Below are 14,841 nucleotides of genomic sequence, written 5' to 3'. Positions count from 1 at the left end.
CAATACTGCAGTCTGAAACACAAAATTTGTCAACATAATCAAATGTTAAATTATTATTGTTGCATATTTGCATACAGATAAAGTCTTCAAGGCAGAAGAGCATTATAAAGTATCCAGTAACAAACGTGTCCACATCATTGACCTTATGGCTTTAAAGTCATGAATTATTGTGACCACTGGATGTTGCCAAAAGACAAATTAACGCTGCACTTTAAAAGCATAAATCTGCCATAAAGTTAGTGTTTTCATACCAAACATTGTTTTCTGAGTTATTTCACTTGATTCGAAATCACTATTCAAAAATTCCACGCTACAAAATATTAAAAGTATGACCTATGATTCCTGCTGATACCGTATAAAAATAATGTTGTTCTCGACCGACACTCAAGGCTCCAATATCCCTATCATATCTGTAGTGAAAACGTGGCATTGATACACCCCTAATTATGATTACAATAATGTTTAACTTGGTCTCACAATAATACTGACAATAATATTGTTTATCGGCAATCATTTGTGGGAGAATACATAAAAATGTTTATTATCGGCCCAGGCCTAGCATTACGGTTTATAACCTTCCAATGGCGTGGTGCAGTGCTCTGGCAGGGCAGTGAGGACCTCGTCCAAGATGTCCAGCGCCACGCTCGCTTGACCGTGGTCGACATGCAGCCAAGCCAGCCAGATGAGGGCGCTCTTCTGTTCCGCTGGCGAGCTGGCAATGCTGGGAGGCGGGCTGTCGATGAGCGCTTGCATTAGTCGGATGGCGTCCCCGACGAGTCTGTGCTGGTGAAAGAGCTGAGAGAGACAAACGGCAAGCTGGTGCTTCAGCTGGTGGTGTGATCCTTGCATGCTGGCCAAAGACAGACACTGGTGTAAATACGGCGCTATGAGGGCCGGGAGAGAGTCTTCTTCCAGGGTTTCACACAGTATTTGGACGTTGTCTGAGACCAGGATCATGCTGCTGAGGCTTTCAGTCAGCGTAGCACCAGGACGCAAGGACGCTCTCCTGGCTGAGCTAACACTAAGATTAGGCAGGTTAATTTCCTGGTAGAGCTTGCCTAAGGTCAGATATCCTCCACTCGGAGAGATATTTGACACTCCCTGGGATCCAGCACAAAGTGTAAGTAGTCTTTCCAGGTACGGGACCACTTTGACACCCTCAGCACGAGTCCAGTGGTGCATGGCCAAGAGGTAACAAGCACGGGCTTCCGCCATTTTGTTGTGAGACATAAGTGCTTTCTTGAGGATGTATTTAAGAACGCAGCTATCCTCCACACATTCCAAGCAGTCTGGGGTCGCCATCAGCAAGGCGGCAAGGCGCTCTGACCGAGCAAAGAAGCTCTTTGCGTTCTTCTGTAGAAGATAAATGCCAGCTAGGTTGGAGAAAATGCTGGCGAGCAGCCGGAAGTCGGTGAAAGCTTCACGAGGAATACCCAGAGCCTCCTCCAAGTACACGCGGGCCTGGCTGAACTTTGACCTGCCTGCACAAAGCTTGGCCAACAGGAAGCAGAGACGCGTCTGTGGCCACAAGAGTCGCTTCTTTCTGGCTGTTTCCCTGGCAATGGCAAGGAAGGAGATCAACTTGTCCTGGTCGCCGTGAGCGCGGAAGACAGAGGAGGAGAGGAGCTCAGGACTGAGTTTGTAGAGGAGCCTGAACTCGTCTTTACAGTCTTGTCCGTCCAAAAAAGACAGAAGCATCGTGACGTTAGTGTGTCCTTCTTCAACCACGTTAAAAGAAGGAAGTTTGACTTCAGCGGCTTTGTTCAAGTCCTCTTGGATCTTCTCATGCTCAAAGAATAAATCCTTTTTTTGGGCGAGACTACGCTTAATATTTTTTCTCAAGTCAGGCTTAAGCCAAGCAGACAGAGCTCCTGAAATTAGAAATAAAAGCAATAGGAACAAGTTTTATCCATTTTTAAACCTGATCCAAGACCTGATCCACGCTATAGGAAGACAGACTTACCTGACTGCTTCTTTTCGGAGTCTTGGAAAGAGAACATATCTGTGAGAAAGCAAAACAATGACAATGTAATATTATTACTACTTTTTATTTTAATTTTTTATCTTTATTTATAACATTGTCAGTTCATTCTCCACTGTCAGGTTGTTGTTGTTTTTTTATTCTATTTTAATTCTATTGTTATTTTATGTTTTCAAAACCTTCCCTTATTCCTGCTTTGCTTTTATGTCCTGTTTGCTACAGTTCACTGATTAACAAACTCAACATTCACTGCCCTTACAGACACACACACAGACTTGTAGTATATTTAACTACACACCATATGTGTAGTGTTTTTTAGAGAGACTAATTCGTGCCTTTGTCTCCAGCAGGCTAGAGTACTGTAATGGTCTCTCTAAACCAGCTGTAATGTAGAGCTTCAGTAGTGTACATGTAGAATGCTGCTGCTCGAGTCCTGACAAGACCCAGGAAATATATATATATATATATATATATATATATGTATGTGTGGGGGAAAAAATCACAAGACTATTTCATCTCTACAGGCCTGTTTCATGAGGGGGGTACCCTCAATCGTCAGGAGATTTGAATGGGAGCATTCGCATACCATGGTTTATATAGGGCACAGAGTGGGTGGGTACAGGCTGGCCTAGGGGCGTGGTGATTGGTAACCTTATTAAGATATATATATATATATATATATATATATATATATATATATATAACACTAAATTGGCCCTAGTGTGTGAATGTTGTCTGTCTATCTGTGTTGGCCCTGCGATGAGGCGGCGACTTGTCCAGGGTGTACCCCGCCTTCCGCCCGATTGTAGCTGAGATAGGCTCCAGCGCCCCCCACCTCCCCAAAGGGAATAAGCGGTAGAAAATGGATGGATGGATATATAACATAATATAATATATAATATAATATATAATATAATAAGAGACAATAAGTATATATATATACTTATTGTCACTTATTATCATATTATATATTTTATTGTTATGTTATATATATATATATATATATATATATACATATATATATATAAATATACAAAAATATACATATATAAGTATACATACATATTTATACACACGCACACACACAACTATATATATATAATATACTGTATATATATATATATATATATATATATATATATATATATATATATATATATATATATATATATATATATATATATATATATATACACAATTATATATACGTATTTTCTGTATATATGTGTGTATGTATGTATGTATGTATGTGTGTATTTATATACGTGTACGTATGTAAGTGTGTGTGTGTATAAATATGTATGTATATTTATATATATGTATACATACATACATACATACATACATATACATTCATATTTATGTACATTATTATTCATAAAGAATTACTATTGCAACAACACATCATCAGCAGGGTAAAACTAACCTGTCTCACGACAGTCTAAACTCAGCTCTCGTTCCCTATTAGTGGGTGAACAATCCAACACTTAGTGAATTCTGCTTCACAATGATAGGAAGAGTGAATTTTGTGAGTAATTTATATTCATACAGCACTTTTCTCTAGTAACTCAAAGCGCTTTCCATAGTGAAACCCGTTATCTAAGTTACATTTAAACCAGTGTGCGTGACACTGGGAGAAGGTGGGTAAAGTGTCTTGCCCCAGGACACAACGGCAGTGACTAGGATGGCGAAAGCGGGGATCGAACCTCAAGTTACTGGTATGGCCGGTCTACCAACCGAACCACGCTGCCCCAAGAGACGACATCGCTATGAACGCTTGGCCGCCACAAGAAGGCGAGGTGCATGGACTTGTTATACAAATAAAGGTAAGACCACAAATGTTTTTTAGTTTGTTGGAAAAATTAAAAAAAATGTTCACCTAAAGTGAAGTATTCTCTTGTTTTACTCCATTCAGACGTGTTGAATTGTGCAAATGCAACCATGTATCCTCCTTATAGCGATGACAAAAGTCTTACCTAGTTTGTAATTGCGACTGATATCATTGCAGCATTTATCCTTCAGCAAGGCGGTGCTTTCCTCAATGACCTTGTCCTCTTGCAGCCTAAACAAGGTGGCTTCCTCGGTGTCTAAAAGGATGTCTGCTGAGCTGGACGACAACACACAATGCTCAATATATTGGATATATTTTTTGTTACTTTTGCATGCACTCACTCATAGGTGTCAGCAGTCGCTTTGACTCTGCTGGTCGCCACCAGGCCCACTTCCCTCGTTGCCTCCTTCATGCCTAAGAACCAGAGGTGACAGGAAACCAGCCGTCCCACAATGGTGATGTGATCGCCTGGCAACACGCTCAGCTCGTCTGGACTCTCAGCATCATACTGCACAGTGGCCACACAGGTGCCTCTCGCTGAATGGATCAAGACTTATGAGCAATGCCTTTTTGTGACTAAAGAGGAAGTGAGGAGACGTACCAAAGCGCAGAGGAAAGTCACAGGCAGCCTTGCCGTCCCCAACCAATATAGTCTCTGCACAGGACTTCAGAAACCACCTGCGTGTGGACACAGCATGACACAGCACCTAATAAGAGTGTTAGCCTATTTCTCTTCATGAAAGCCATGTGACTCACTGATGAAAAGGTAGAACAGGTTCGAGCGCAGGTTTGGGGGCGGTACCTCGGGCCCCATCTGCCAAGCAAAGGACAGTCCAGCCTGAACCCAGGAAGGGGGGCTCAAAGAGCGCTACATCTCCTTGCTCCAGGTACAGGTCGCCTCCAGATGTGGAGCTGTCAAACATCTGGTTGGCCGTGCAGCTGGCAAAGAGTGATGCTGAGGACACAAAAGGAAACAGTAGATCTGCTTTAAATTGTAAATGTATGCCTTTAAATGTTTCCTCGTGTGGAAAACTGATTTTAAAATGTGAGAGGCATATTATGAGGTTTAGAGCAGGGGTGCACAAAGTGAGGTCCATCGGCCAAATTCGGCCACTCGAGTCGTTGGGTTTGACTCGCCAGTGGCTTCTCAAATGTAATACATGTTAATACAGACCTCTTTCAAGCTCATTAGGGGTGTCCCGATCTGATATTGATATCCGTCCGATTTCAACAAAAAAACAAGTATGAGATTTTATGGGCTTGTATGCAAAATGTACGATATAAGCTGTTCTACAAGTAGCCCTGCAGCACGTTTACTTATGCAAAGCTGGACAAAGTCCTGCAATAAGTTTGGTCTTTTCTTGGGTTTTTTAGTGAAGTCATTTACAAAAGGTAAACATGGTAGGCTATAGGCTACTAGGAGCTAGCAGCTAACAACAACAGCTAAGCACACTATAGCACCCAAGCGAGACATACGTAAAAACGTCCTAATTTGGACGATATAGCAGTACAAAACATCACATTTATCAATATAAAAAAGCATCAAACAATTATAGTTGCATATTATTTGGACACAAAGTCTCCAAGGCAGACGGTTTTAGAAAGTATCCAGTAACAAACGTGTCTGCATCATTCAAGTTATTGCATCTTGAACTTAATTTGATCAATTATTGTGGCCACTAGTTGTCACCAGGAAACCACTCCATTTCAACTTAAAGACAGCATAAGTCCATTTAAGACATAAAAAATAAATAGGTTAATGTTTTTTCATACCATTTTCTATGTTTGAATAATTTCACATGATCAAACATTTTCTAACAATCAACACTCCAAAATAATAAAGTATGTATAAATCATGCTGATATTGTATCGGCTTCGGCCAATACCCAAGGCTTTGGCATAGTATTGTCAGGGGAAAAGTTGTAGCGTGAGTGACACCCGTAAAACTCACACAAAAATTGACGTGATGTCCGCAAGGCTAACTAGTTGTCATATTTTATTGTTATTTGCACCAATTAAAGGAACTTTGTTACTTACATTTAGGCTAATTGGGTTTCACACTTAAAATCACCGTGTTTGGCCCGCAGCCCATTGGCACATTTTCACTTTGACCCTTCGAGGCAAATGGTTTAGGAACCCCTGTTTTAGAGTATAAGGGAAGTGTTCATTTCACCATTAGCTGGGGGACACAGCCTGCATTGCCTACCTTCTTTCATGAGAATGCACATGTAGAGAAGGTGAAGTGTGTCTTCCTGGATGGAAACCACCATTGTGAGCTCTTTCTCTAACCAGAGCTTTTGGTCAAATAACAGATTTTCCATGCAGTGACCCAGCAGACCTTTGAAAAAGATGACAATATGACAACAGCTGCAGTAGATGCACGTAAAGTCATGTAAAGACAATTCTCAACCTACCGTGTGTGTAATATGTGGTGAACTTCCACACTTCCTCCAACGTCTGGAAAGTCACAAAAATCACTTTGTCCTCGCTGTCAATGGAGACCACATGAGCAGACAACTCCTATTGGACACAACAGATTTAAATACTTTAGGGATGGAACGATAAACTATATTAATGGTAACCGTGGTATAACTCTTGATTGTTAGTATTACCATTTAAAATAAAAATGATTGAAAAACCGTGATTGATAACCGCACTTTGACAAACTGGCGCTAACTCGCTAGCTTAAATGCTAATATTAATACAAGACACATTAACGTCAGAAACAAAATTCCCCATTCAAAACGTGTACAAATACATTTGTACCTAAGTAACTAACCTATTCAATTGTGCACATTTAACTTACAATCAGCAGAGTGATCGATATTTACTCAGAGGGATTTAACAGAGGGTTTTTTTTACGGTGAGTTCAAGGATCGCCAAACAGAATAGGATGCCACAACGCCCGCCAGAAAACTCTTATCAGTGAAGCATAAGAAACACAAAACATGCAAAATAGTGGGCGTTTTAAAAGTGGGTCTATTTTTTTTTTTTTTTTATCTAAAGATTTCAGCATGTGTATAAGGACTTTTTCAGCACATTCAATAATTTGTGCACATAACGAGTTAGGATCAGGAGTACTAATTTGTGAGCTGCATGGACAAATAACCCGTCTGTTTGGGTCTAAATCAGGGCCGGCCCGTGGCATAGGCCGTATAGGCAAATGCTAAGGGCGCCGTCCATCAGGGGGCGCCACGCCAGTGCCACAAAAAAAAAAAAAAGAAAAAAGTTGGTACTATTATTTCTAAATACAAAAAATAATCCCACGTTAATTAAAATGCAAAGTAAAGCCTATTTAATAGAAATATCATTTGTTACAACATTACGCCCCCCGCACGGTGCGCCCCCTCCCTTCCCGTATCATGACTCTTTTTGGACGTCACCACATCAAAAAAATCAACACAAGATGTCAAAAGGGCCAAAACTGTCAGGTGCCCAGGGAAGAAAAAAGAGAAAAGAAGAGGAGGAGAAACGAGAAAAGACAGAGGTAGCAGGTAGGTAACGTTAGCCTACATTAAATTATTTGTCTGTTACAGAATGTGATAGTAACCTGGCTTTTTAGCATTAAGCTAATGTTACATGATTCGGCAATTGCTAATCAATAAATAGCTAGTTCTGTTTTAACGTCGGGTTAATATTGTGGAGGGCGCTAAATTGTTATGGAAAATAATAATGTAACGTTAGGTCATTCCAGTACTCCCACCTTCCATTCCTCAGGGACATTTGTATTAGATCTTTTAAGCAGGTGTTTTTTGTTTACATTGTTATTGCCTTCTGGTTAGCTAATGTTTGCCCTGCAGGTAATAGTCACTTTTCCACCCCTTTATATATTCGGTATAGTTGTAAGTAAAAAAAAAAAAAAAGGTGGGGGGGGCGCCACCTAAAACCTTGCCTAGGGCGCCAGATTGGTTAGGGCCGGGCCTGGTCTAAATAATTGCTAATTGGTAGGGGGTCAAAAACATATTTTCTTTAATCAAATACAAATTATTTTTCTAACTTTAGTTTTTGCTTTTTAACCATTCTGTTTTGTCTGTTGTAACAAAAGGACCATAATGATCCTAAATGTTCATACCTCTATAAGGGGCAAACATACAAAATCAGAAGGGGATCACATGCATTTCCCCCACTAGATTACCATCCATTCCTGTCAATTATTGAAGGGCTGCATGTGAATAATAACAAAACAATAACGGGAGAAATGTTTTTTTTGACAGCACAAACGTGACACAAACATCTGGGACAATTTTAGAGGAATTTGGACAAGTATGTAAATAAAACGTTAATAACATAAAACTTCACTTTTTTTGGAATTTTGTCTAACATTGACAATCATTACGTGAGACAAGCACACATATGGTTTTCTTTTTTTTATGCATTCAAACTCGTAACTAAACGCCAGCAAGTGTCAGCTAAAAATGGAGTTATTGGGATTTGCTCTATTCCGCCTATATAGTGCTTTAAAAAAAACATCCAAAAAAACGCCATAAACGTTTTATATACACGCTGTACGTATATAAGATACAATGCATCTGGAAAGTATTCACAGCGCTTCACTTTTTGCTATGTTACAGCCTTATTCCAAAATGGAATAAATTCATTTTTGTACCTAAAATTCTACCGACAAAACCCCATAACGACAATGTGAAGGAGTTTTTTTTTGTTTTTTTTTAAGTTGGCAAATATTTATTCAGCAAGTAGCACTATTGCTAAGTGCTAAACGAGAAATATGAACATAATAAAACAATCACTTAGTGTACAATGTCTGCTCTCACTAGGATGCCAAGTGATGGGATGTTTATATCTTCCCGTTTTAATGAAGAAATAATCACAAAAAAAAAGGTGGGCGCAAAGAAGCCTTATATATATATATATATATATATATATATATATATATATATATATATATATATATTGAATGTCAAAGTTGACCAACGTCTCGGTTTATGGCCACACCCTTTTACTTTCCAAGTGAGAGGCATGATTTATAATCTAAAATCAACCAGCTCAGAGGCGATGCAGCAGCAGCAACAGCTCAGTATGTCAATAGCTGCATAAGCTAGTAACCGCTCTGTGATTAATACACCGCTAAAAGTAGTTTATACTCGGTTGGTTAATAAGCATGTCACAACATGTAAAATGAAATGGACTATTGTTGGCGGTTTTTGAGTGTTTTTAGAGCGCTTAAAGGGCGAGAGAGATTATTCCCATTAGCTTCATTGTACTTGCCGTATATTACAGATTAGAATACATTAAAAAAAATGTAAAAAACATATGCGTTTTTGTCTTTTAGAGGGATTGTGAATGATTGGCAAAATTCCAAAAAAGTGCAATTTCCTGTAATAGTGCAAATGTTTTTGAGACAAAACAGCACGAATGTTGGACAAGGTGGGGCAGCCGGTGACATCACTGCTCAGAACATTTATTTTAGAATTACTTCAAAACCTTAACAGCACAAACAGACATTTTTACAAAACAAACTAGCGCAAGCGCAGCCCAAACGTATGTCAGTGTTATTTTAAATAGGTCACGTGAGCGTTCTTGTAAATTTTGGGGTGAGTGTGTATGTGAGTGTGTGTGCGTCCTGCACCGTGAAAAGAGAGTTGAGCTTGGTGCTGTCAGTCTGCAGAAGGCGAAGTCTCCCCCGCAGTTCTTGCGACTCCTCGACTGCAGGAAGACGCTCAGGACCAGTGACCACGTCCAGACGCACAGGCAAAGCTGAGCATAACAAAACGTACTCAATGAAGGAATCCTCAACATTCTCATGGTACTCAAATAAAATAACTGCACCACCATGAATAAAGTAGAAGAACTAGGGGTGGGCAATACTGAGTATTGAGTCAATACCAAGTATATATTAAAAGGGTCAGTAAGGCCAATACAGATACCGTTATACTTGAAATTTCCAAGATCCTTAAATGAGTTTGTGATTCAAATGTGTTAAAATCAGAATTAGACACAGGACACAAAAACTTAAAAGGGGAACAACTATTTAAAACCAACTTACTTACCTATTGATACAAGTTTTTGTGTATTTGGGATCTGCATAATTTCAGAAAACTTTAAATCAAACCATGGAGGGATGGCGGAGTTATTTGTAAAATAATCTTGCTTTCCTTCTTACTTCTTCTGAATGAGCCGTTTGGAAACTGCCCCAATTGTGTTTTCTCCCAGGTGTGAAGTCAGCGGATTATCCAAATATGGTGGCGATTTCCCAAAGTACTTTGTGCAAGTCCACCATTGTAGTCTGATGTTGTAGTCAATAAATTCCTTCTTTGTCTCTATCCTCTTGTTGTGGGGCAGACTGGCTCGTACATGCACATGTATCCTCCGCTGTTGTCATTTGTAATACAAAGTAGCGTATGGTTCTAACTTATACGTATCTATCAGTAGACTCGATATGGAAGCGCTAAAAACTACAACATGGATGACGGGGAGAAGACGCTGTTAAAGAGGAGCCAAGTAAATAAAACCGCCCACTGCCCCACAACAAGTGGATGGAAAAAAAAGAAGGAGCTTATTGACTACACTGTTGGACTACAATGGCGGACTCGCGCAAAGCTCTTCGGGTAAAACTTTACCATATATGGAAATATCCGCTGGTGTCACAATTGGGAGAAACTTCACAAATTGGGCAAATTCCAAACGTCTCGTTCGGAGCAAGTATGAAGGAAGGCAATGTTGTTTTATAGATATGTCTGCCATGCCCCTAAGGTTTGATTTCGAAGATTTGGGACTTATGCACGTCCCAAATACACAAAAACAGTTACCAATAGGTAAGAAAAAATGGTTTTGCATAATAGATCCCCTTTAAGTCAAATATAAAATGTACTATCAACAAAGTTACTTGTAAACAATTACCAATATAAATACAACAACATCGAACAATGCACCAGAATCAAAAACATTTACAATCATTCTTTTTTTAAAAACATATAACTGTTTGAAAAAGTCAAAATTAGTAAACAAAAGCAACAAAAACACTATTGGCTCTCATTCAAGTTCTTTGCTTTTTTGCTCTGCCTTGAGTGTGTACGTAATACAATTAATTAGTGCTGTCAAACGATTATTTTTTATTTATTTAATCACACTTTTCAATGCATATTATTCGTGTTACTCACTTGCTTAATTAAAAAAATTATTTAAAAAAAAAACCACCGCAAAATTTGGACACAAATGCAATTTTATTGCAAGGAGGAATATTTATATTTATGTTTTACTTGAATGCACATCATTTATTTGCTCAAAATATGTCAACAGTTTTAGCTTAAGCCCCATCTAATGTATTTAGAAGTGAAATAATTAGAACAATACATTTTTGTGATTAATCACAAAAGTTAATTTGTTACTTAATAACAATACATAAATATAACTATGCAACAATATGAACAATGCAACAACAAAAACAGATTAAAAAAAACTACTGAAAAACATCTATCTCATCACGCTAGAATCAATCTGATGGTAACATTGATATCGATACTATCAGCATCTGTCTCAATCCGCCTGTCCATGACTAAAATACAGAGGTGGGTAGTAACGCGCTACATTTACTCCGTTACATCTACTTGAGTAACTTTTGGGATAAATTGTACTTCTAAGAGTAGTTTTAATGCAACTTACTTTTACTTTTACTTGAGTATATTTATAGAGAAGAAACGCTACTTTTACTCCGCTACTTTTATCTACATTCAGCTCGCTACTCGCTACTAATTTTTATCGATCTGTTAATGCACGCTTTGTTTGTTTTGGTCTGTCAGACAGACCTTCAAAGTGCCTGCCTTACTGGTGATGTTTCACTCCGTTCCACCAATAAAATGCAGTCACTAGTGACGTTTGACTCCGTTCCACCAATCAAATGCAGTCACTGGTGACGTTGGACCAATCAAACAGAGCCAGGCGGTCACATGACCTGACTTAAGCAAGTTGAAAAACTTATTGGGGTGTTACCATTTAGTGGTCAATTGTACGGAATAAGTACTGTACTGTGCAATCTACTAATACAAGTTTCAATCAATCAATCAAAAGTGTGAAGGAAAAAAGACATGTTTTTATTTCAACCGTACATCCCGTCAAAAGCCTAAAGACTGACTGCACAGTTCCTGTCTTCACAATAAAAGTGCCGCTCCATCGCGCCTGCACTTACAAAATAAGAGTCTCCGAAAGCCAGCGCAAACAAGCTAGCAAGCTACGGAATTTGCCGCCAATGTATTTCTTGTAAAGTGTGTGAAAACGAATATGGAAGCTGGACAAATAAAATGCCAAAAACCAACCACCTTCATGTGGTATTAGACAGAAAGGAGGAACTTTTCTTCTCCTCCATTTGAAAACGTGGACGTTACCAGCACTACTGTCTGATTACAATCAATGCAAGTCATCAGAATCAGGTAATACACCAACTTATATTCTTGTCTTCATGAAAGAAAGGAATCCGTATGTTAAACATGCATGTATATTCATTAAAACACCTTTAACATGTAAACAAAAACGGCAAACTAAATAAATATAAATGATATACTGTATATATCAATTTATGTGTATATAAATATATATATATATATATATATATATATATATATATATATATATATATATACATATATATATATATATATATGTCTTAATAAGGTTATCCAAAAAATAGTGCTCGATACCGTAGTAGAGCGCAATATATGTATGTGTCTTGTGATTTTTTTCCCACACATACATACATACATATATATATATATATATATATATATATATATATATATATATAAATACATACATATATATATATATATATATATATATATATATATATATATATATACATATATATATATATATATATATATATATATATATATATATATATATATATATATATATATATATATATATATATATATATATATATATATATATATGTGTGTGTATGTTACTCATCAGTTACTCAGTACTTGAGTAGTTTTTTCACAACATACTTTTTACTTTTACTCAAGTAAATATTTGGGTGACTACTCATTACTTTTACTTGAGTAATAAATCTCTAAAGTAACAGTACTCTTACTTGAGTACAATTTCTGGCTACTCTACCCACCTCTGCTAAAATATCATCCATGACAAACAACAGCTACAATGTCACATACAAAATTATATGACAAAGTTGGTTTGTTCAAAATACCAAGCAGTCAATAAGTCGATACAGACTTAAAAATTAATCAGTGGCTTGAGAGGATACACTTTAAATGGACTCACATGACTACCGCACGGGTCATATTTCTGTTTTAATGAGCAGCTCACGTACAGGTATGTGCATGTGTGGCATAAAGCTACCTGCTGGAAGGTTGTCCTCAGGTGTTCCCTTCGCACTGGCAGCATCTCTGCAGAAAGCACCACCAACTATAAAAGACACATTAACAAAGATGGAATAAACACCAACAAATAACACACTGTTGGTTTCAATAACTTAGAAAGCATATTACTGACTGACAATGACAGCAATATTTGAGAAATATAATCTTCAAACATTTGTACGCACGTACAACACTTAAGACCTTCAGTATATCAGTATGTGGAATTAAATTACGGAATGGATTAACCAAAGAAATAAAAACAATTACTATTATGATCCACATCAAGAAACTCTTCAAACTTAAAGTGTTTACAAAGTACAAAGAATAAGAACCATTATAAACATTCTGAATTTATTTCAACCATCCATTCATTTTCTAGATAATCGTATTTATCTCACCATATGAAATATAACTTACTTCACTCATTATTTTTTTTTTTTTTTAAATTTTATTAGTTATGGATACATAAATTGAGAACAGGAAGTGAACAAAAGTTTTAGCAACTGCTATGTAAAGGAAAAGGGGTAAGATTAAATAAGCCCTGCTTTTTCCTACTCCTTTTCGAACATGTTGAATAGAGAAACTGTTCCAAATAAACACAAACTCAACTCAACAACTCAACACTGTTAAGTACATGTTGCACTGTTTTTAATAACAAGATAACGAAAACAAAAGTACCTTTTAAAGTCTTACCTACCTAGTCTGTTGTGCCGTCTACTTTGCTCCATCATGGAAGAAAATTGCTTGCTCAGTCCTTTTCTTTCAAACATCTGCCATTTGCAGGTTAATCATCACTTGGTGAACAAATAAAGCTCTTTCCAAAAATATCAATGGGTTAAGACGCCTATGTTTGGTTTATCGAAGCTCCCGCAGAGGACTTTCTCTCACTTTTTATGCACTGTTTGTGTCATTATGTGTATGAGCCACCCCAGGAACACACTCAGCACTTCCTTTCCTCTACTCAGTTCCTCTGTGAGCTGGAATTTATACCAGCAAGTCAGAGTAGAATCACATGGAAAAAGGTCACAGCACTAAAGTCCAGTCAAGGCATCTCGATTGGAGCCTTAAATGTTCTTTTTATTGCTTGTAAAAAAGTTACCTTCAACCAAGTTCACAAGCTCTGAAACAACAGTTTAGTTCACTCCAGGAAGTTTAGATTAGTCTTTTAAAGTCTAACAGTACAGTACTTTCATTGACAGTTACTTTTTACAATATATTTGAAAAGTTCAATTCAAAATGTGAAACTCCTACATTCTATGGATTCACTATACACCAACCTAGACAGCCTGGTGATTTATAGTCTTAAAATGTGCTGTTTATTAAAATGACAGCTTTGGCTATTTAATGAATATTGTACTAATGGATTTGACTTGAATTGAACTTTTTACTGTAGGTGGGCGGATTGATTTAAATACCGTGAACATGATTAGTTAGCATCAGGGTACAGCTTTGGGGGGAAAAAATGCCAAAGGATTGCGAAGAATGCCCAGCTTTGGCAGCCACACTACCCTTAGAAATAAAGAATAGGAATAAAGGGGGGGGGGGGGGGGTGACTTTTAAAAAAAATTTTTTTTTATAAAGAAATACAATCATGTGTGCTTACGGACTGTATCCCTGCAGACTGTATTGATATACATTGATATATAGTGTATATATTGTGTTTTTATGTTGATTTAATAAAAAATAAAAAATAA

General features: G+C 37.5%; 1 protein-coding gene across 2 annotated transcripts in view; it reads right to left on the bottom strand.

Moving 5' to 3' along the window:
• Positions 1–14,025, bottom strand: part of LOC133606255 (SH3 domain and tetratricopeptide repeat-containing protein 1) — a 24,270-nt gene extending 10,245 nt beyond the window's left edge. For both annotated transcript variants that reach the window (XM_061959997.2, XM_061959996.2), the window contains exons 1-11: positions 13,845–14,025; positions 13,128–13,193; positions 9,400–9,527; positions 6,227–6,332; positions 6,019–6,150; positions 4,569–4,767; positions 4,414–4,490; positions 4,154–4,349; positions 3,958–4,088; positions 1,964–2,002; positions 576–1,871 (exon numbers count right to left, since the gene is read on the bottom strand). In XM_061959997.2, the coding sequence (XP_061815981.2) occupies positions 576–1,871; positions 1,964–2,002; positions 3,958–4,088; positions 4,154–4,349; positions 4,414–4,490; positions 4,569–4,767; positions 6,019–6,150; positions 6,227–6,332; positions 9,400–9,527; positions 13,128–13,193; positions 13,845–13,917 (2,443 nt within the window). In that variant the 5' untranslated portion in view covers positions 13,918–14,025. The remainder of the gene's footprint in view (positions 1–575; positions 1,872–1,963; positions 2,003–3,957; positions 4,089–4,153; positions 4,350–4,413; positions 4,491–4,568; positions 4,768–6,018; positions 6,151–6,226; positions 6,333–9,399; positions 9,528–13,127; positions 13,194–13,844) is intronic.
• Positions 14,026–14,841: the final 816 nt, after the last annotated feature.

Source organism: Nerophis lumbriciformis, linkage group LG05, assembly GCF_033978685.3.
Source record: "Nerophis lumbriciformis linkage group LG05, RoL_Nlum_v2.1, whole genome shotgun sequence".
NCBI lineage: Eukaryota > Metazoa > Chordata > Actinopteri > Syngnathiformes > Syngnathidae > Nerophis > Nerophis lumbriciformis.
The sequence above is the reverse complement of the archived record's forward strand: the minus strand, read 5'-3'. Positions and strand labels throughout refer to the sequence as shown.